Below are 22749 nucleotides of genomic sequence, written 5' to 3'. Positions count from 1 at the left end.
AACACTTAGCGTCATCCTTAATAAACAAGGATTGGACAGCATAGCGTGCATGTGCATGTGACTAACAGATCATCACATGGTCCTTTCAAAAAAAAAAACAGATCATCACATGGGGTGATTAAACTGGGATAGTGCCTCAGTCTTTGCTTCTCAGACAAACAACTGTCCCCCATCACCCAAATCTCCAAATGATCGACTATTTTAGTTCTTCGTCGGTCTTCACCTCCACGCGTGGGATGCGTGTGTGTGTAGCAACTAGCAAGTGCTCAGTGACACAAATTGCTTTCATTTCATCGAAGGATTTAAATTGGAGGAGGGGAGGAGCTCATTTTTGGACTAAAATTACCAGAAAATTCGTACTAGTTGCCAAGTCCAGGGGCTGAATTGCGTATTGACCGGCAATAACTTTTGGTGGGCAGACCATCGCCGTCCGCCGCCGGTTCAACGGCGGTGGAGCACATGCCCTTCTCCCTGCGCCGCCTCCTCCGTCTCCTCCGCGACATCATGACTCTTCCCGCCGCGGACGACGCCGCCATCTCCAAAGGCGAGCGGCGTCAGTGGGAGCCGCCGTTCGACGCTTCCAGGCCGGCGCCGCCCATCTCCTATCCCATCACCGACCTCGCCGCGCTCGCCTCCCGCTCCTACCTCTCCGAGGACTCCAACTTCCACCTCCCCTTCAACCGCGCCTCCACGCTGCTCCCTTCCCCCGGGGCGTCGCTCCCGCCGCGGCGGCGCCTCCTCGTCTGCCATGACTTCCAGGGCGGCTACCGCGACGACGCGGCGCCGCAGGGCGGCGCTAACCCCGATGCCTACGCGCTCTGGCATTGGCACCTCGTCGACGTCTTCGTCTACTTCTCTCACTACCTCGTCACTCTCCCGCCGCCATGCTGGACCAACGCCGCGCACCTCCACGGCGTCAAGGTTCATTTTCTTGCCTCCACGCATGGTCTTACCGGCCTTCTTCCTGCTTGCTTCTTGACTTTGCTCAAGTGGTCGTGTAATTTTGCTTTGCCGGTTCTTGAGCCAAGGTTTTGGGAACGTTCATCACAGAGTGGGATAAAGGTGCAGAAATCTGCAGGGAGATGTTTGCAACACAGGATTCAGCACAGATGTATGCCGAGAGGCTTGCAGAGCTGGCTGCTGCCTTAGGCTTTGATGGCTGGCTGGTAATCTTTACATGCTATGTATTTTAATTTGGGGTTCTGATTTCTGAAGCGATACAGTACTTGGTTAAAGAAACGATACATTTTCGCACAATATGATCCCCATGCAAATTGGATTTGAGGAACTTGATATTAATGAGAGAGTGAAATGTTCTCGTTTTGTGACTAAATTGGACCACTACGGAGTAATTTATTCGTTTTATCTGGTCTATTCTGCCATTCTTGGAGATATGTCTGTTGCTGATGCTGAATTATCTTCCAGATCAACATTGAGGTTAAGCTCGACATTCAGTTCATCGATAACCTGAAAGAGTTTGTCAATCATCTAACCAAGAGAATGCATGCTGCTGTTCCTGGATCTTTAGTCATATGGTATTTCCTACTGTGCAATAAGCATGACTGGTCTTAGTTGTGAAACTTGTTTTATGAACTATTTGGCGTCTTTGACTTGGCCCTACTACAGGTATGATGCAATTACAGTGGGTGGCGATCTCGACTGGCAGGATAAGCTCAACGAGCATAACAAGCCATTCTTTGATTTGTGCGATGGCTTATTTGTTAATTATACATGGAAGGTAGCCCTCTTTTCCTTTTCTGGTCCCCCGTAATATCTCCTTAGTGATTACCTGAAAATTTTGTGATGATTTTGGTAGGAAAAATATCCACGAGATTCAGCTGCAACTGCTGGTGACCGGAAGTACGATGTGTACATGGGTATTGATGTTTTCGGCAGAAATACTTTCGGTGGTGGGCAATGGAATGTACGTGAAATCTTCTCTCTTTTTGGTTCGACTCATGATTCTTGCTGCAGTGTATTGCATTCCTTCCTGTCTGTACTCTGCTTCGAAACTGGCAACTAAATTAGTAAGGTATTCTGAGTGTAACTCAACAATTGCCATGCATATTAAGTGTTAAATAGATGCATACTCCAATGCTGAATGCTCAAGTGTTGTAAAACATGCTGGCTATACAACATTGATTGAATACTACAGTAATGTAGTAGATCAGCCTTTCTAACTATTTTGCCTGAATGCAAATGCATTCTATTAAACTGCCAACTGTCTATTTTGCTAGACAAATGTTGCCCTTGATCTACTTAAAAAAGATGATGTCTCAACTGCCATATTTGCTCCTGGATGGATATATGAAACTAAGCAACAGCCTGACTTTCAGACTGCACAAAATCGGTAACGCATTGCTAACACTCTCCTAAGTTCTGACATACTTTTTGAAAGTATTCACCAAGTAATAGTGCAGCTGGTGGGGCCTCGTTGAAAAATCATGGGATGTTCTTCGGAGCTATCCAAAACGATTACCCTTCTACTCAGATTTTGATCAGGTACATCTCCAGTGATTATTACTTAGCACTAATTATCAGAACATTGTTATTAATTATACTGGGTGCAGAAGTCAGTACATAACCATACTCAGAATATAATTAATGATAGAATCTGCATCTTAGGCATTTCATATGATGTTGAAGCTGTTTACAGAACCTCTTAACCCCAGGAATGATGATACAGTGATTCTCGATGCTGACTTTTTGGAATGAACAGCTATTTAAACATTGCCATGTTCTAGTAGTAGTTCCTAAGTGACCTTATTACTTTAAGTATATATTTACAGTGCCAATATTAGCACAATGTGCAATGATTTGATATGCAACAATTGATACCTAACACTGAGTTTAACTAGTGGAATAGTATATGAGTTGCTTAATATTTTTTTCTTTCATATCATATATTCATAGTTACAGTTTATCTATCCAACTGTCGAAATTTCTCCTTTTTATATTTTATATTAAATGGCTTTAAACTTTTGCTTTCCTCCAGGGTCATGGTTACCAGGTCTCCTCTGAAGGTCTACAAGTCTCAGGTGATCCATGGAACAACATTTCTTGCCAGAGTTTTCAGGTACTATACTGCCAACAGATCCTGATGGATCATGTCACACTCTACACCTTGACACAAAATGATTAAATTTAAAAGCACCTTATACATGCTGTGTTGCATGGTTTGAATTGAAATTTCCTACCTGACTGATATATTGATCATTTAGCACTTGTTTCTCTGCACCTCTATAAAATATGATATGTTACCAGAAAGAGTTTAAACTGCAGGGGTGAAACTATGTTCAAAAAATGCCATTGCCATGCCCGCCTCTAAAAATTGCTGCTTTCTTTAAGGAGTTCAAAGGTGACTTCTTTGTCAACCCATCCTGAACTAACCTGTCATGATGGCCCCTTCTTTACCAGCCTATGCTTAAGTACACTGGAGATGAAGTTCAACCACCAGTACGAACTTCTATCAAGTAAGCTCACCATTAAGTTTAGATATAAATATGTGTGCCTTGCATTCTTATTATTTTCTATTTCTTATGCTAGAACTAGAAAGGTGTACTTTGTTGGGCAAGCAGACTGGCTGTTTGTTACGGAGGGAGTATTTTGTTGTGCTAATTGAACTTGTGCTTCCTTTATGTGTCTATCACCGAGCACACAATTTTTATTTTCCTTTTATATACATGTCATAGTATCGCTTTCTACAGCATTTTCCAATTTATGACCATATTTCGCTGGTTGATGCATAGTTTCAAGGATGAGCCGTACAATGGAGGGGATTGTGTGACAGTACAAGGAAGTCTGAAGCAGAATGCAATTTTCTCAGAGCAGCTTTTTAATGTAGGACTTTCCATGGAAGATGGATACGTACATCTCTTTTATTCGGTGAGAAAATATCTTCCAACTGATCATTGAGCATAGTCACTTCATGCTCTGTGAAACCTTCAATTCATTCCCAATCACACTACACAAATGTTTCTTGTTATTTATTAGTACTAACATTGGCACGAGGTCCCTAACTGCCAAGGAAAAGTATGTCCATGCTAACACTACATGCACACCCTTACCTTACTGATCTGCTTTTTCAATAAGCTCTTTTCTTCTCAGCAAAATGACAAGAGTTCCTTCCTGGTGATTGATTCAGGTCAACGCTGAAGCAAACTCTGACCTAGGATTGTCCCTGGACTTTTCATCCAGAAACAAGGAGAATACCTCAATTCTCATTGCAGAGGACATAGCGACATTCAGTAGAAAGAAACAGCATCGCTTGTACAGCTCATATGTTCAATCTGATAAGGTAGAACCACATGCTCCAGATAACCAAAACTGGGTCATCTACCGAGCAACTGTCCAGTCCAGTGCCAGCTACACATTGATTGGAATCAACATTGTCTGCACACTGAAAACTAGTGGCAAAATGAATTCAGAAGCAGATGAAGATGGAAGCTCAGAGGAAGATGCAAATAGGTCGTGGCCTTACCATGCATCACTGGGCCACATAAGCATCCGGAACATGGACAAAAACACACAGTTCCCTTCAGCAGAATCATGGGTAACTGAAGGCAAGTACATCTCTTGGTCAAATAATTCTAACACATCTAAGCTTCTGAGTCTGAAAATTAGCTGGAAGCTGAATACCAGCCATCAAGCATCGTTCATGAAGTATAACATATATGTGGAGAAGTTGATTGCGGATTCAAATGCCAAGGTTTCCAGAAGCTTTCTTGGTGTCGCAACTGTTGAAGCCTTCTATGTGTCAGACCTCCAAGTTCCCGACGAAGTCACCAGCCTGAAATTTATCATTCAAGCATGTGGGTGTGATGGCAGTCGCCAAGGACTCAAGGAATGTCCAAAGTTGTTTTTGGTGCCAGTTGAGTAGTTGAGACTGGTGTGTAACATGGATACAATTACAATGTAAGGATTCATTCCATTACCATGTTTCATTTTACCCTGAAGAAGGAACAAAGAAATAAATCGACCGGGTTGGTGTGAGAAGCTGCTGTGAACTTGTGGCCCTATTTACTTGAATTGTCTCTTGATACTACCAGTAAGCTGGTTGCTAATTATACAAACAGTGCTTATTTAGCTTGTGGAGAAAGCTGTGTTTAATGTTTAGAAAATGTGGAAGCTCTTTGTGATTCACTTCAACTCCAGCAGGGTAGGTGTTGAGGGGATCCAGGAGCAAATGGGGTTGGTGGCGGGTCTGAGACCCTGTGCTGGTTGAGAGAGGCTAGGTTTAGAGCCTCCAGCTCCCTCCAAAGCCTGACGGCATCACTCCCATCCAATTTGCAGCGGTTTCAAATGGATCTGGAGACAGGAAGCATCTGTTTTCTTTAAGCGACCACACCTGTTTGATATCCATCCAAACAACATGTTTTAAAACGAGGCCGTTTCTAATTTTTCATGTTCATCAGAAACACAAAACTCAGCCACAGGTTCATAATCAATGCCCAGTGTAGAGCCAGAAAAGGATAATTTCCAAGATATTGTTAGTAGTAACTACACAATCCTTTTTTTCAGAAGAACAACTACACAATCAAAGAGCAGGTGATGGATGCACAGTTGAGTTTCTGAACAAAAGGTAAGATCAGGTTCCCCCTTTTCAGATTGCTCATGGTCATCATTTTGTTATGAGATACTATTACTTACTAGCCAGAGGAAAACCTCAACTTCTGAAGGGACTTGTATTTGGAAGAAATAAAGGCTCGAGTCACTCCCTCTGTAAACTAATACTGTATAAGATCTTTTAGATCATTAAAGTAGTGATCTAAAAGATCTTATATTAGCTTACAGAGGGAGCTCTATGGAGCTGGTTGAGTAAACTCCGCTGTTGGTATATTGCCAGATCTTTCAGGGCAACCATGGCATTGGCCTGGTTAATGCTGGAGGCAATCTGCTCTAGCTCATACCAAAACTTCATCACAGCTGGGGTTAAATTCCTTCCAAAGTTAAGCATGAGAGTATGGCCATCCCACTGTCACGACCCAAGATCAGAGATGGGACGGAGAGACGGATCAGCACCAATATCTAGATATAAATTGAGGATACAAGGAGAATCTGGGATGAGAAATCAGCAAGCAAGGAGAGGAATACAGAGAGCAGGAGGTGAGGAGCTGGAGCAAGGGGGCGAGAGACTTGATAACGATTCATTCCTTCGATGCCCTCCTCCTGTGCTCGCCGGGTTGCATATGTAGCTTGTGTGAAGCCTCCGATGACCAGCCCATCTCGTAGCCGAGGCCCATGTTACATACATAACGTGACAGCCCATACTGGGGGTGTTACACTCTCCACCCCTTGAAATTCGGCTTGCCCTCAAGCCGATGATGATCAAGCTGGACCCATGAGTGCCTCCTATCTCATCTGGCTGAAGAGCCAACCCTCCTGGATCATAGGGTAGTATCATGCGCTTGCAAATGGTCAGATCAGAGGAACAAGACTTGACTTCACTGCTAAAAGGAGTTGCAACTGCAGAGTAGGACATCTTGTGGACACACATGATACATCTGAACCAACCAGTGTCCTTGAGAGCAAGCAGGCAAGTGCAATATTTGGGCCCTCCACTGACCAGATACCCAGAGCAAATGATACATAAAAGATAGCAAGAACACTCACGCACATAACTTGTGTAGTGGTCTACCTTTCCTTTTGGTTGTGCCCATGACCAGAAAGAACTGAGCAGCTGGTTAGTAGGCTGGAGATGTTGCAACAACATGACTGCAGTTCTTATGCTGCCTTGAGATTGATGATTCATCACATAATCGAGCCATCCTATGAACATCTGCACCTGCTTATACATTGTGATACGAGGTGTCCATTCATGAAGTGATCTTGTATCAGATGGGAACCACCATAGAAACAGTGAGCAATGGATCCTAGGGAAATATATCTCAATTCTGTAAGTCTGGAGAAATATAAGGAACTGAAAGGGCAAGTGGCCAGCTGGACCATCTTGAGAAAACTTGCGTGTGAAGTGTAAGTGTCCAGAAAATGCTGCACCCTTGTACTCATAATTGTGAGAAGACCAAATGCCAGCGACTATCTCTCCCGGAATCAAGTTGGTCTGGCATTCACTAGTACAAAGAGCAAGAGAAGAGCAACAGAGTAAACCAGACTTGGGATCAAAGACATGTACCCTTTCTTCCGTTTCCGCTCGATCAACTAACATGAGACAGAGTACCCAAGAACTCCATGGAGTGCAAATAAGACGTGTGTCTCTTGATCGTGTTGTACCTGTAACATCAGATTGTATCAAGGAATTGTTGTTGATTCCGAACTGCTTTTTAGTAGCTGTAGCTGCACTCAGAGTTCCATGATCTGAAAACTTTGTTATCGGCAGGAGGGCTTGAAGCTGTAACATGAAACTGAACACTGTTTCTGCAGATATTGGGTACAACCATACACTCAGGAAGGCAAGAACGCTACTTTTTGCAGACCACATCTCATAACTTGTTCACCCGCTTCAAGAATGTAATTAAGCCTTTTGTTCTTCTGGTCAGATGTTTGGCAGAAATAGCCGACTCCGGGGGTTCGCCTACTCACAAATTCCACAAGAATGCCACTTAATAAAATTTGTGATTTTTGTTTTGTGTTCAATGTAGCTTCGCCAGCCCTCCCAAAATTCGTATAACTTTCTCGCTGAGATGAACGCCACTGCTGTGGATATGCATATTGCCAATAACCACAGGGGCCCCCAATACAATATAACTCACACCGGGAACTTCTCAGTGCAGCAAGTAGTTGTAAATAGTGTCCATCAAATGAGCTATTCCAATGCAATACCAAACTGGCAGCCCAACATTTGAGATCCTCGTGTGGCTGACATGTAGATAGTTTCCCAAATATACCTTGAGTTGCTGGACGTGGATCTTGAGGACTGCTTGCTTCTGAATGGCATTTAAATGATGGCCATGGCATTGGTAGTAACATTTGTGCTTGTTGCTTTATGTTCACATTATTATCCAGCATGTACGTGGGCGTCAACGCACCAATGTGGTCGAAGCAGAGGGTCCAACACCTTGTTGACGCCATGGTGTCCAGTTTGGGGGTGGAACATGACCAATGCGCTATGGTTGGCACGACCTTGAGAGGAGCTGCGGAGAATGGTTTGACACTGCACACAATGAGGGGCACCGGCACATAACTGTTGACTTCAGCATTGGTCGGACCAACAATAGAGCACACATCGAATGTTGGTGCAGCAACACTGATGGCTTCGATGTCGATGGTCTCTCCGCATAGAGCAGAAGCTGCCGGCTCAGGGGAGATGTCAACGGCGGCGGGACTTGGGCACTCTGTCAAACATGTGATAGGTGTCGGTGCAGCATGGTTGCTGCTGTCAATGGTGATGATGTTGTCATCTGCACTGCACTCCACTGGGGTAGTGGGCTCAAGGAAGACGTCCGTGAGGATCACCGTAGGCATGAGGACGTGAACTCCATGGCCGTCATCAAGTTTCTCCGCAGCCATTGCCGCCTCCTGCACGATTTCATCCTCCCTTATCCGGGCAAGGGACGAAGTCCCGGTGATGCTTAATGGAGATTGCGACCGCACGACATCCTTGATATCTTCCTGCAAACCCTCAATGTATTGGTGGACAAAACTCTTGATGCTCAGGTTGGGGTTGAGATCCAGCACACGATGTACGCATTCCCAGAACACCGTCGTGTACTCGACCACGGTTGCAGTCTGCTTCTGCTCGAGCAGCGAGCACAAGTGCAGGTTGTACTCCGGTGACACATCCTGGATGTCGAGGAGGCAGGCACGCTCATAGATGCACCGACCATGCATGGCAAGAGCCCGCGCTGCTCCGCGTCTTGATCGAAGCTGAACCACTGCCTCCACATGGTTGATTCTCTGGAACATGGAGATCTTCACCACACCATACAATGTAAACACCTGTTGCAGCGTCTCCTCAGTGACCGGGTAGTACACATGATGCACAGTGACGTGAAGAACGCCGCCGGTGAACAACTCTTCGTGGCTGGACATTTGGTCGAACACCTTGTAGGCAGGAAGTGGGTGGTGATTTTTTTCTTGGCTCTGAATACCAAATTGTCACGACCCAAGATCAGAGATGGGACGGAGAGACGGATCAGCACCAATATCTAGATATAAATTGAGGATACAAGGAGAATCTGGGATGAGAAATCAGCAAGCAAGGAGAGGAATACAGAGAGCAGGAGGTGAGGAGCAGGAGCAAGGGGGCGAGAGACTTGATAACGATTCATTCCTTCGATGCCCTCCTCCTGTGCTCGCCGGGTTGCATATGTAGCTTGTGTGAAGCCTCCGATGACCAGCCCATCTCGTAGCCGAGGCCCATGTTACATACATAACGTGACAGCCCATACTGGGGGTGTTACACCCACACTTCAGAATTCGTGGTGCACTGTTGATTTTGAATGTGGTAAAGGGGCCAATACTGAACAGCTAGGGGAACAGATGCCAAACCAGGTAATAATCAACAGACTATTTCAGTTACTTCGTTGGAGAATCCAAAATTTGATAGTGGTGCATTGCAGAAATTTCAGCTAAACTAATTTGTCAACATTCTGGAGAGGCTCTGGCATTTCTCAGTAGACGTACCGAAACAAAAAAAGGAGACTGAAGGTTCATTAAGATACCGAAACGAAACTGAACTAGTACATTTAAAAGGAAAAAAAAATAGCATCACATATAATGCTAAATTGCTAATACCCTTGATGCGGCCTGTAGAGAACAAGAGAATTGTACCACAGACCAATGGATATATCCTTGCCACACAGACTGGAATAAGAGACAAATGTTTTTTTTTTCTTTCATTTGGAGGGTACAATCTTCATTATACACATCACAACACTGCACGTAAAAATGTGATTACATGATCTTCCTATGTCTTATAGACGCATACACCTAATATAATACAGTAAGTTCAAGAGACAACAGACAATTTAACTGTACAGATCATCCTCTTCAGCTGCCATGGTAGAGGATGCGAAAGGATCTGTCGCCGCGGTAGCACCTGCCGCCGGCTGATCAGCGAACCGGAACTCGGTGCCGAAACCACGGGACTGCTGCAGCGTCTGAGCAAAGGCCTGGTATTTGTGAATATCAGCATCGCTCACACTCCGGCGTGCATACCTCATGCTCTCCTCGAAGTGAGCAGCCTTGATCTCGTCCACCTCGTCTTCCTCCATGGCTTCAGGGTTTTCCTTCAGCCGCCTCTCCTTTTCCATGTCCTTCTCAATGTTCTCTCTGATGGCGTATTTGCACGCACGCTGGCAGATTTCCATGATGTCCGCGCCGCTGAACCCTTGTGTGTATTTGGCGAGCGCATTCAGGTCGACATCCTTGGCCACAGGAGACTTCCTGAGGCAGGCCCTGAAGATCTGGAGCCTGGATTCAACATCAGGCAGAGGAATGTAGATAAGTTGATCAAGGCGCCCCGGCCTCAGCAAGGCAGGGTCTATGATGTCTGGCCTGTTGGTGGCACCGATGATGAACACGGTTTTTTTGGCATTCATTCCGTCCATCTTGGTGAGAAGCTGATTCAGCACCCTATCAGCGGCACCTCCGGCATCGCCTACACTGTTTCCTCTCTGCGTGGCAATCGAGTCGAGCTCATCGAAGAAGAGGACACATGGTGCCGACCCCCTGGCCTTGTCGAAAATCTCACGCACATTGGCCTCGCTCTCACCAAACCACATGGTAAGCAGCTCCGGTCCTTTGATGCTAATGAAGTTAGCCTGGCACTCGTTAGCAATCGGCTTGGCCAACAAGGTCTTGCCGCAGCCCGGAGGGCCGTAGAACAGAACACCTTTGGAGGGAGACATGCCAAACTTCTCAAACTTCTCTGGGTACTCCACCGGATACTGGACGGTCTCCTGCAGCTCCCTTTTGACACCCTCCAGACCACCAACATCTTTCCAAGAGACATTTGGAACTTCAACGACAGTTTCGCGAAGAGCGGAAGGGTTGCTTGTTCCTAGTGCAATCTTGAAATGGTCGTTGGTGACAGCCATAGAATTCAGTATCTCCGCATCAATGGTGTCATCCTCAAGGTCGATGACATCCATCTTCTCGCGAATGCACTGGAGAGCAGCCTCGGTGCAAAGGGCAGCGAGATCAGCACCTACATACCCATGAGTGTCCCTCGAGACATGCTCCAGTTCAACATCTTCAGCTAGCTTCATGTTTTTAGTGTGAATCCGGAGAACCTCAAGCCGCCCAACTTCATCAGGGACTCCAATGTCGATCTCCCGGTCAAACCTCCCAAACCTTCTGAGAGCAAGGTCGATGCTGTTTGGGCGGTTGGTAGCCCCCATGACAATAACATGTGCCCGGGACTTGAGCCCATCCATGAGAGTGAGCAGCTGTGAGACGATACGCCTTTCGACTTCTCCGTTGGTCTTGTCTCTCTTTGGTGCTATGGAATCGATCTCATCGATGAAGATGATGGCCGGAGCATTCTTCTCGGCCTCTTCAAACGCCTTCCTGAGGTTGCTCTCGCTCTCTCCGGCCATCTTCGACATGATCTCCGGGCCATTGATCAGGAAGAAGAAGGCCCCTGTTTCATTGGCCACAGCTCTAGCAATGAGGGTCTTGCCGGTCCCAGGTGGCCCATACAGCAAGATGCCCTTTGGAGGCTTCACACCGATGCACTTGAACAGCTGGGGGTGGCGCAGTGGGAGCTCAACCAGCTCTCTGATCTGGGCCATCTGCTTCCTGACCCCACCGACATCGTCGTAGCCTACGTCGTCGAGTCTCTCCTCATCCTCCCGCTTGACAGGCTCGCCGTCACAGAATATCTCCGTGTCAGACGCGACGATGCAGTACTCCGCGGGGTCGGTCTCCACAACCTTGAACTCCACGCTCGTCATGCCGCCTCTCACCAGGAACAAGTCTCCTTTCCTGAGGGGACGGTAGGCCTCGAGGAAGTAGGGTCTCAGGAAGGCATCGAACAGGTTTCCGGCGATCCCTTGGACGGTGTCGTCGACGGGGAGTACGTGGACGCGCTTCCCGTATTTGACGTCCGGGCACTGATGGACGGAGACGACGTCGCCCAGCCGGACCCTCAGGTTCTTCCGGACGACCTTGTTCATCCGGACCTTGGTCTTGTCGCACGTGCCGTCTGGGAGCAGAATGCAGACCGTGTCCTTCCGCTTCTTGCCCTTGAGCAGGACGATGTCGCCGTGGAAGAGCTCGAGGCTGTCCATGGTGTCCGGGTGCAGGGCGACGGTGGAGTTCTCGTCGTTGGTCGCCTCGTCGACCACCAGCCGGTTCGGCGACTTGTTTCTCTCCAGGATCGCCGTGGAGTAGTCCTTGTTCCCGCTAGCGTCGCCCTGGCTCGCCATGGGACGCACGTTTGTCTCGATTCGATTGGATTGTTTTCCTCGGGAAAGTGGGTAAACGATCCTTGGATCCTTGGTCTCGCGGTGCGATGTGAGGTGGAAGTTGAGGGGATCGGCAGGCCTTTATAGTATCTTCCTCCCTGTTCCTCGAGTAGGGGGTTGGTGTCGGCGTTCTCCAATCGGAGTCGCTGAAACAAGTCCGAGATGAAAGGGAAGTGAACGATAGTCCACTCCAGGTAGGAGACGGTCGATCGAGGGGACTCGGTGTCAGACTAATCGACAGCGAGAAAGAAATCGACAGCGAGACACAGACTGAAGAAACGGCGCAGGAAGAGAACAACGATTCGCTGGACGGCTATGATTGAAGGTCGCCAGATCAACGAAAGGCTCACGTCCACACCCAGCTCCTCTGTTTACCGTCCGACAAAATTTAACAGTTAACTGAAGCTTGTTCACTGCGCTTCAGTTAACTGCCGTCGCCTTTACCGCCGGTCATTATTGTGACGCTAATTATCTGAACACTGTTATTTAGATACATTATAACTGAGCACTTTTCCCCCTTCTCAGGCCATCAACACTCCTGGCCATCCGATCGTCAATTTGAACCATTTTCGGCCGTTCGGATAAGCTGTGAATCACGGCTAATCCCGTGTCGTTCGCTAATTCAGATCGCTCAACGTCATGGGCCGCTGCTCCGGTAGTTTTTTTGGACGTTCTGGGTTAAATTGGGCCCGATGGGCCGTTCCATCGAGGAGTGTCTGTTGTGCGCCGTAAAAAGAGGAAGGAGTCCGCCCTGCGTTCCCATCGAGCGGATCGGTCGAGCACTAGAGCCGCCCGTCGATTTGGATGCGAGGCTGCGGGTGTGGCGACGTTGGCCGTGGGACGAGACCATACGCCGAGCTGGTTCGAGCCTCCCGGACCGGACGCCGATGCAGGATAGAGGCGAAGCGTCGTGGTCTGTTCAGAGGCGGGCGAGTGGAACTGGTCCGCCGGTATTGGGGACAATCAATTATCCGTTTCAGCAGGGCATTTATCGTGGATGATTAAATGGAGGTATGCGTTCTGTCTCCTCGACCCATACTTGCCAACCCTTCCCCTTAGTCTGCATCCAGCTACATCGTCTATAGCATTGCCGAAAGAGAGGAACATGACTTACAATCAGAGATGGAAGCCGCACGGGACGACCCTGACTGCGACCGGTGAGGGAAAACGGACTGGAGGGCGATGAACAAAACATCACGGGAGCTCGAACGGGTAAAAGGTCAATGGCACGGCAGCCCTCTTGCTCGTGCCTCCCCTCCCCACCCGCTGATACATCATCACTGCCCTTGATGTCTATCCCATCTCCACATTCACTTTGGCACCAACGCCCAACATCACCGACGCAATAGTCCATCTACAGTTCTGCACGGGTAGGCAGGCACAACAGCTACGAGCTCATGTACGGGTATTACGTATGTTGTTTTGCTTATCCTTCGCTACCACTAGCTAGCACACAATTCTTCTTATTTACTTATAATCTTTTCTTTTTTCCTTTCCTGCAGGATCATAGTCTGGAATGGATTTCACCTGATTTTGTTCACGTGGCTGACGCATCAGTACTTGTTAGATCGTGCTGAACTTTATATTTAATTTTCTCTTCATGGCTTCTGTTTACTAACTTATTTTTAGGAAATTATTGGCGTGTATGACCACTGGATCCCATTTTTTCTGATTCACAATTGGCAAGTTTGCTGCTATCTCTCCCATCCTATGTGTATTTGGCTTGGTGAATTTATGGATTTGTTTAACTGCTAAAATTAGATAGCTTTCTTGTTTATGGTTCTCAGTCTACTTGATCAAAGACAAGGGCAGCTCGGTATGGAAACTGATTAAATATTTTTACTCCAGTAGTACTAATGTGTGGCCTTTCTCCATTCTTCCAGTAACTTTGTACTTTGGCTATGTGAGCAATTGGGCACTTTCGTTCTGTTTTGAAAAAACAAAATTGTACTAGCATGTGTTATTTAAAGATTAGGGTCTGCAGAGCTATCTACCTATTGTCAAGCCTTTCTATAACTTGACAATTCAATGTTGATATGGTGAATTATATATCTTATTCTCTATAGGCATAGTATTCTTGCAAAATATCTAAACTTCTCTTGTGCAAAGGAATTAACACAAAATTCTAAGTTCACCTAAAATGGTACATTGTTAATATAACTCTTGGACAAAGTCTCATGATAAGCAACTATGAAAACAATTGTTATATGATTTGATTATTATCTATTCGATGTACTTCTATTTCATAAACCTTTATGGCATGAATGTAGAAGGATGCATATCGCTTAAATTGCAAAATTGTGCGAGAAAATGCAGTATACTCCATCCGTCCCAAAATAAGTGTTGCAGTTTTAGTTCAAATTTTAACTAAAACCATGACACTTGTTTTTGGACAGAGGGAGTACTAAAGAAATGTATACAAGTTGCTTTATATTCCTAATAACTAAATGCCAAAATAGACGGGCGCAGCAACGCGCGCCATCAATGATCTAGTTTATATTATACTGGAGGCAGAAGTTGATAGATTCTGCAGCTTAGGCATGATGTTGAAGCTGTTTACAAAACCTCTAACCCCAAGAATGTTGATACAGTTATTCTCGATGCTAACTTTTCATAAGCACGTTCTCACGTTTCAGTAGTACGCCCTTTGTACTGATCTAAGTGCTTTTATATTTCTTTACGGAGGGAGCACATATGCTCATGCGTTGCAACAAGAGAAAATTTTAGTTCATATTCAAGTTTAGTTAGAATAGTATGTGCAAAAATACATTCATTGTTCATGTAAAATTTAGTCAAAAGTGAACTTTTTTTCAACATCCAAGTTTATCGAAATAGGACATTGCTAATCTCTAATATTTCTTAACCTACCTCAACATATTTTCCCGATGAGACAAAATAAAGTTAGGAACTCCCCTAAAAAAATTAGGAACTCGATAAAGTTTGGCCAATACTGCTCACAAAATTCAGAGAGAGAGAGAGACACAGAGATAGCATACCCTCGCAGCAACTATTACTGTTCTGGGCTTCTTCACATTCAACTGAAGTGGTCTATTTGAGTTTTTCTTGTATATATTTTGCAAATACTGTACTAAAATACTATTTGGAGCTCCCACGGTTCTTGTTAAAAACAAAGTAATATAGGAAACGATAGCGAGACAAGGACTAAAATACCGTTTGATGCTAACTGAAGAAATCGACAGCGAGACACGGACTAAAGAAATGGCGCAGGGAAGAGAACGATTCGATGGATGGCTACGATTGAAGCTCACCAGATGAACGGCTCACGTCGACGCTCTACTCCCCTGTTTACCATCCGACAAATATAACAGTTAACTCGAGCTTGTTCACTGCGCTTCAGTTAACTGCCGTCACCTTTATCGTCGGTCATTTCCTGCCCTTAAGTAGCTCGCACATCATCTTTTTCTCCAAGTATTGTAATCAGCTCTAGAACCCTAGCTACTTGGTAGAATTATATTGATCCAAGAAAAGGGAGTGCGTTCTGAACTTCGCAAATATGCAAATCATAATGGTTGTGCGTGCGTGACTGGTAGAACCTAGAGGCCTACCGGGTCTGGGGCGTAGGTGGTATGGGAAGGAGGGAGGTGGGCGTGGGCTGGAGCGCGGCGGCCGGCGGCAAGGCGCTACCTTGCGTCAGGGGCGGCGGCGGCGAAGGCAAGTGGCGGCTAGGGTTTAGGGTTTCCGGCTCCTCTAGGAGCCGGGCAATAGAATAGTCTTATTGCTTAAATCTCAAAATAGTCTTACAATCTGTTTATATAACCATAACATGAAATAAAACTAAGATAACTTGTGGGCTAAGCTTGCCTGGTGGGCCTCCTACGGCTGTAGGTCCGGCCGGTCATAACATCTCTCCCCGCCTGCGCAGACAGCTCGTCCTCGAGCTGAAACTCTGGATAGTGGTGACGGAACTCCTCACACTGCTCCCAAGTGGCGTCCTCTGCCGAAGTCTAGCCCACTGAATCAGCACGTACCACACGCCTCGACGTAGCTGGGCCTTCAAAACCTTCTCCTGTCCAGGAAGAAGACGTCCGTCGACAGTCGGGGGAAGCGCTGGAGGGACCGCGGGTGGTTCTCCATGGAAAGGCTTGAGCAGCCCCACATGGAAGACGTCGTGGATGCGAACGCCCGCCGGAAGCTGAAGGCGGTAAGCCACCTTCCCAATGCGCTCCAGGACAGCAAAGGGCCCGGCATAGCGAGGACCCAGTTTCTTCTTCGCGCGGGGGTCTAGTGACTGCGTAGAGCGGTGAAGAAGACGGAGCCACACCCAATCGCCCACCGCGAACTCCGCCTCATGATGATGACCGTCGTAGTAGTGTTAGGCCAACTGCTGGGCCTGAAGGAGGCGTTGTCGGACCTCCGCGAGCATCTCGTCGCGGCTCCACAGAAGGTCCCTGGCCACCTCGGTCCGAGTTGTGGACGGATCAACCGGAAGAATCGGTGGAGGCGGGCGGCCATAGACCACCTCAAAAGGCGTGGCACGGAGGGCGGAGTGATAGGAGGTGTTGTAGCAGTACTCCACCCACGAGAGCCAGTCCACCCATGCACGAGGATGATCACCTGTGACACAACGCAAATACATGGCAATCACCTTGTTGACGACCTCGGACTGGCCATCCGTCTGAGGGTTGAAGGCCGTGCTCAGGCCGAGCTTCACGCCCGCCATCCTGAAGAGGTCGCGCCACACATGCCCCGTAAACACGGGGTCCCGATCACTGATGATCGAAGAGGGAAACCCATGGAGGCGGACGATCCCGTCGAAGAAGGCCCGGACCATGGACGTCGCAGTGTAGGGGTGACCGAGCGTGATGAAGTGAGCATACTTGGAGAAGCGGTCGACCACCGTGAGAATGACCGATTTGCCGCCCACCTTAGGGAGGCCCTTGATGAAGTCCATGGAGATATCCGCCCAGACCTGAGATGGCACCTCCAAGGGCTGGAGCAGACCAGCAGGCCGTAGCGTCTCCGTCTGGTTGCACTGGCACGTCACACAAGACCGAACCCAGTCACGGACCAGGGCCCGATCACCAGGGATGTAGAGGTCGGTGCGGAGACGATGGAGAGTTTTCTGCACACCCTCATGGCCCGTCGAGTGGGCCAGCAGTAGCACCTGGTGATGTAGGGCGGAACCCTATGGTGACGATCTTTCACGTTTAGAGTGGATCCTACGGAGAATCACGAAGAACACGCGGAAGCACAAAGGGGAAACACGGGGAAAACGAGAGAGAATCACTAAACCGACAAGGAATCAATCACACAAGTGCTAGATCACCGAGAACAAAGAGTAACACATGATCCACAATCAACAAAGGTAAGGATACAAAGGGACCGTTCTTCTCTGAGAGGAGGTCTTGAATCCACGAGGGGATCTTCCCGTAAAGGGGCCTTGAATCCAAGTGGATCTTCTTCGAAGAGGCCGCGGTCTCTCATGAGGAGGAGATCCGATGGATGAGCGAGGCTCTATCTCACAAATGAGCTAAATCAACGCTAACCCTAACTAGGAGGAGGTGGAGGAGTATATATAGTCTAGAGCCACGAAGGGGTAAGTGAGGGCGAAGGGGTACATGGGCTCGGCCCAATACACTGTGCACAGACAGGGCGGTAGTACCGGTCCTTCGGGTGGTAGTACCGCTTGAGGCGCGCAAGCGGTAGTACCGCTATGATGGGCGGTAGTACCGCTCTGGAGCCGTTCGATCTTCGAAGTTTGTCGGACTTTGCGGGAGTGAAGCGGATGTAGAGCGGTAGTGCCGCTTGTGATGATAATCGGTAGTACCGCTGGGCCTGGGCGGTAGTACCGCTTGCTCCCGGCTTCTTCTTCCTTCTCCTCTTCCATGCTTGGCCTTGGTCCTTGGATCCTCCATGGTCATCTCGGTTGTACCTGAGTGTATGCAAGGTCCATGCATGAGGTAGTAGCCATGTCTCACATGTAGAAAGTGAAGGTTCGGAGAGGAGAGAGTTCACCTTGTGTCCAATGGTGTATATTCGAGGTCTCATCATATGTCCTCTTGGGGCTTGGAGAGTAGTCGGAGTGTACATGGGGATGACCGTGGGATGCTCCGCATCATCTCCCCCCCTTGGGAAAGATCCGACCTCGGATCGTGATCCTCATCACCATGGAAACGGTTCATAGACGGACTTGTAGTTGGACGGAGTTGAAGACATGGCGCAATCCAAGTAGTCCAAGGTGTCACCGGAGTGATAGACATGCAAAAAGAGCAAACACAAGCAACACTCGGAAATACAATGGTTAGCGCACACAAAGTGTCCATCATGTAAGAATGAGTCCGTGCGGCAAGATTGGTCGTGACAAAGCGCATGAAGCTTATCAAGTTGATCTAGAATGAGATGCAAAGCATTCATGGGAGGACAAGCAATCACTGTGTACACAAATGTGTTATGAATATGAGCAATGCAACCACGATGCAAAATGATGTCATAATGGGATGGTTTATCAAATGCATGAACATGGCAATGGATGCTCAACATGTGGATATTATCATGCAGTTGATGGTCGACAATATGATCATTATGTATGAATATGCCATCAAGGAAGATCACAACAAATTTGCTAAGGAAATGCACAAGCTCATATATCATGGATGACATGGAAATAGATGCAACAAGACAAGCATAATGTGATTCAATCCATGCATAGCGTGCAAACTTGTGGTGAGTATGATATGTCCATCGAGCATGACATGTATGAGCACAATCAACAAATATGGAGGTGTTGGTGTACCAAAGCTCGATGTCGAGGCATGAGTGGAAGACCGAAGGTGCATCCAATAAGTGCGAGCGCTCCTCAATGTTAAGGTCCATGTAGCCAATCTCCAATGTCGCTCCTCCGTTCACGAGATGTATCATGTAGACAACAAGAAGGAAACAACAATGAAAGAGTGACCCATCCAATATGCGTATTTGAGGATGGCTCAAAGAGAAGGAGTTCACCTTTATGAGGATGTCGAAAATGTTGGTGTCGCACATCGTGTATGCCTTCACATAACCAATATGTCTCATGACGGTAATGCCTTGTGAATCCTTCAAAATGAAAGAACATGACAAACACTCGGAAAAACAAATGAGGTTAGCGGAAGTGCAAAACCTATCATTCGTGTGGTAAGATACCCAACAAGTGTATGCATCATGCTCATCATAAGAAAGTACAAGGGAGCATTTCATAGTATATAGGCATATGATGCAAGAACAACCAAATACAATAGGCTCCAGTAAACAAGCATGCATCACAAGTAAGTTGTCAAAGTCTCCAAGAGCAATAAGCATAGTATGGTTGCACTCAATACAAGGTGATATGAGAGATGCAACTAATGGAGACAAGAGACAATGATCATGGAAAATCAAGTGAGAGGCATGAACATATATGTCATCAACCCAAGAAAGCAAGTGATAGTGGAACATGGGTGATTCAACCAAGCAAGCAATCATAGCAATCAAGTCAAGCAAGCTAGTAGTGCGAAGATGCAACATACTAGAAGGAATCATGGCAAGCATGTCATGTGTGCAAATAGTATGCATGAATAATTCACATGGCATAGCACAAGCATGAAAGCAAGATATGAGAAAATTATCATCAATGTATTGGCAAGAGACCATATGTAAATAGCAATGGGGCATCATGACTCTCCCAACACAACAAGCATCAATAGCATGGGGCACATGATAAACATGGCAAAAGCAACAAGGATCTCTACCAAGCATGCAAATACACATAGGGTCAATCATGGGTAGATGCAAGCATGGGTCACAATTGCATGGCAAAGGCATAGAAGCAAGTATAACATGCAAAGTGAACACGTAAAATGAGCATAAGGTGAAAAGTGGTAAATGGCCCATAGCCGTGTGAGAGCCAAGTAAAATAGATGCGCGTAGTCCTTGCGCGAAGGGAACGGTGGTAAGGATAGTCCACGAGATCCCAAGTCGTCGTTGCTCTCAAGAGCTCGTTTCGTCAACTCATGGGATTTTGAGGTTGACGAGTGTTCATAAGTACCTACACAAAACAAAGACAAAGAGAAAATTGTGTGTGCATGGTATATGTACACATCATCCATCATGATGCGCACGTGCATGTGTCGGTTATCACAAAATAGCCAATGCTCTAATAAATGAGATGCGTGATATAGAAACATGTCATCTATCATGAGATGTTTGTTATTATGTATAGCATAATGGAGACTCAAATTGTGTAATGCATCATGAGAAATATCTAGAGCATTACATGGAATGCATAAGGTGCATGCAATCATGGGAATCATGCAAAGTATGGAATGCATCAAGATCTCCTAATATGTATGAGGAAACTATGGGGGTCTCCTCATGAGCAAGAGTAGAAACATCACGTGGAGAATATTGACAACATCCAAAACAATGCATATTCGGAACAATGTGATCATGGCATGGCATAGTAGATGAATTGCGCAAATCATGTAAAGGAAGCATGGCAATATCATCACATGAAAAACAAAAGCCCATGACCATCATCTCGTCATCTATGCCATTAGTGCAAATGGGATTGATTTTAATGGGGCATGCATAGTTACTATGTTGAGATTGAAATGATGCAATATGGGAGATCTCACTCATAGCATATGACAAGTTCAATGGGTTGTCAAACATGATGTGACCAAAAGAATTTTCACATGACATCCTATGGAGCATAGCATCACAACTAGGTAACTCAACATGCTCATCATCATATTCATCATAAATAGGTAAGTCAAGGCATGAAGAAGTCTCACTAGCATGAAGCATGGCAATAGGTGTGTCAACATCATGGGAGCAATCGATGTCAAGATAGTCCACTAGTGGGACAAGAGAAGTATCATCACCTATGTTACCTTTGGAGCATCGCTCATGTGTTGTAGGTGAGGTGTTGAAGATGGTCTCGTTGTCATCTTCATCTTGATGGAACCATGTGGGGGTGCATCATCGTCCACCATGTCCATCGATTTTCCCATTGGAGGGATGGACTCGTCGAGGGTAGGCATGTCGTCATGTAGGAGACCTAGCACCAAAGAAGAAAACACACTAGGAGTAGACTCGTTAGAAATCATAGTGGCCTCACATGCCGTCTCAACTACCTCACTCACTACGTGTTGTGGCTCACTCACTCCCTCAAGGATGCTCTCACTCATATAGTTGGTGGAGTCACTCAAATGGCGCTCAACCTCACATAGGATGTGTGGCATGCTCTCATGTGTGGGGCTAGTGGTGGTCACACTCATCCTCTCATAGGAAATGCTCTCAATGTCACGTATGGTGGAGTCACTCATGTCACTCATGGGGTGGTGGCTCTCCTCACATGACAAATGGGACATCTCAACATATGTGGGTGTCGGAGAGATGTAGGTGCAAATGTCTCCATGCGCGGTCGCGTAGCTTGACTCGGAGTATGAGTCCAATGTGGGCGTCGTCTTCGTGTTGTTGAAGAGGTTCGCGCTCATAGCCGTGGTCGAAGGGGATGGCCCTTGCTCGAGCGTCTCATCATCGTCTTGTTGTTGGAGGCCCATATGATGTGGCACCTCGTAGCTCGTCTCCATGACCGAAGGGAGTTTCCCATGCTCGGCCATCTTCCTTGAGGGGCTTCCGAAGATGGAAGTGTCTCCCTCGCTCGTAGGTGGTCGCCTTGGACTTGATGAAGTTGATGTAGGTGTACACGTGGGAAGTAGGCGAAGATGCCGTACGTCCAAAGGCGAAGATGCCTTGATTGCACTTGGCGAAGATGCCGAAGTGGTTGTTGTAGCCGTAGCGCCATCTTGGTGGTGCTCGTCTCGCGGTCTTCTCTTGTGCTTATGAAGCTTCGACTTGGGACTTGTGCATTTGCGCTTGTGGAGCATCTTCATGATGATGATGTCGTTGTCGTGCTTGAGCTCCTTGGCGTTCGTCGTCGTCGTGCACATGATGCTTGGAGGTGACTTGCCCTTCATGACGATGTTGATCACGAACGTGATGGTGGTCACCATATAGATGTTGACTTGGACGACTTGCGCTTGCATCTTGTTTGCGCTCCAAAGACTTGTGGCTTGAATGTCGCCGCCTTGAAGATGACGAAGGGGAAGTAGACTTGATCAAGGTCCGAATCTCCTCCATCCTTGCATCTTGCTCCTCTTTATGTGCGGCAAGCTTCTTGTCTATGTAGTCCCTTCTCCTTGCTTCGGAGTGATGAATGTCGATGGAGATGTTCTCGATGTGCTCTCGCAATCTTGATTGTGTGCCTTGAACTTGTCGTTGTAGATCGAAGATAGACGCTTTGGTGATGTAGTTGTTCACGCCGTCATTGTTGTCGAGGACCAAAGAGGAAATGCCTTGCCTATCCATCACAAGACTCGAACAAATATGAGTGGGATAAAGA

The 22749-nt window shown here is 47.0% G+C and overlaps 2 protein-coding genes across 2 annotated transcripts; one reads left to right on the top strand and one right to left on the bottom strand.

Annotated features, from left to right (window-relative positions):
- The first annotated feature begins 230 nt into the window (after positions 1 to 230).
- Positions 231 to 4995, top strand: LOC123128893 (cytosolic endo-beta-N-acetylglucosaminidase 1). Its single transcript, XM_044549010.1, has 11 exons — positions 231 to 921; positions 1029 to 1166; positions 1426 to 1535; positions 1627 to 1738; positions 1817 to 1924; positions 2238 to 2350; positions 2421 to 2502; positions 2996 to 3076; positions 3418 to 3473; positions 3750 to 3885; positions 4145 to 4995. Exons 1-11 carry the CDS (start codon positions 460 to 462, stop codon positions 4877 to 4879), a joined length of 2133 nt encoding a protein of 710 aa, XP_044404945.1. The 5' UTR covers positions 231 to 459; the 3' UTR covers positions 4880 to 4995.
- Positions 4996 to 9926: 4931 nt separating this feature from the next.
- On the bottom strand, positions 9927 to 12330 carry LOC123092078 (cell division control protein 48 homolog E-like). The gene has a single exon (XM_044513751.1). The coding sequence runs from the start codon at positions 12327 to 12329 to the stop codon at positions 9927 to 9929; it is 2403 nt and encodes an 800-aa protein (XP_044369686.1). The 5' UTR covers position 12330.
- Positions 12331 to 22749: the final 10419 nt, after the last annotated feature.

Source organism: Triticum aestivum, chromosome 1B, assembly GCF_018294505.1.
Source record: "Triticum aestivum cultivar Chinese Spring chromosome 1B, IWGSC CS RefSeq v2.1, whole genome shotgun sequence".
Classification (NCBI taxonomy): Eukaryota; Viridiplantae; Streptophyta; class Magnoliopsida; order Poales; family Poaceae; genus Triticum; species Triticum aestivum.
The sequence above is the reverse complement of the archived record's forward strand: the minus strand, read 5'-3'. Positions and strand labels throughout refer to the sequence as shown.

Bases quoted from the DNA above. Each gene is read 5' to 3' on its own strand.
- LOC123128893 (XM_044549010.1), top strand. From the start codon at position 460: ATGCCCTTCTCCCTGCGCCGCCTCCTCCGTCTCCTCCGCGACATCATG. The intron at 3,077-3,417 runs GTACTATACTGC...CTTCTTTACCAG, and splicing joins TTTCTTGCCAGAGTTTTCAG to CCTATGCTTAAGTACACTGG. The intron at 3,474-3,749 runs GTAAGCTCACCA...GTTGATGCATAG, and splicing joins CCAGTACGAACTTCTATCAA to TTTCAAGGATGAGCCGTACA.
- LOC123092078 (XM_044513751.1), bottom strand. From the start codon at position 12,329: ATGGCGAGCCAGGGCGACGCTAGCGGGAACAAGGACTACTCCACGGCG.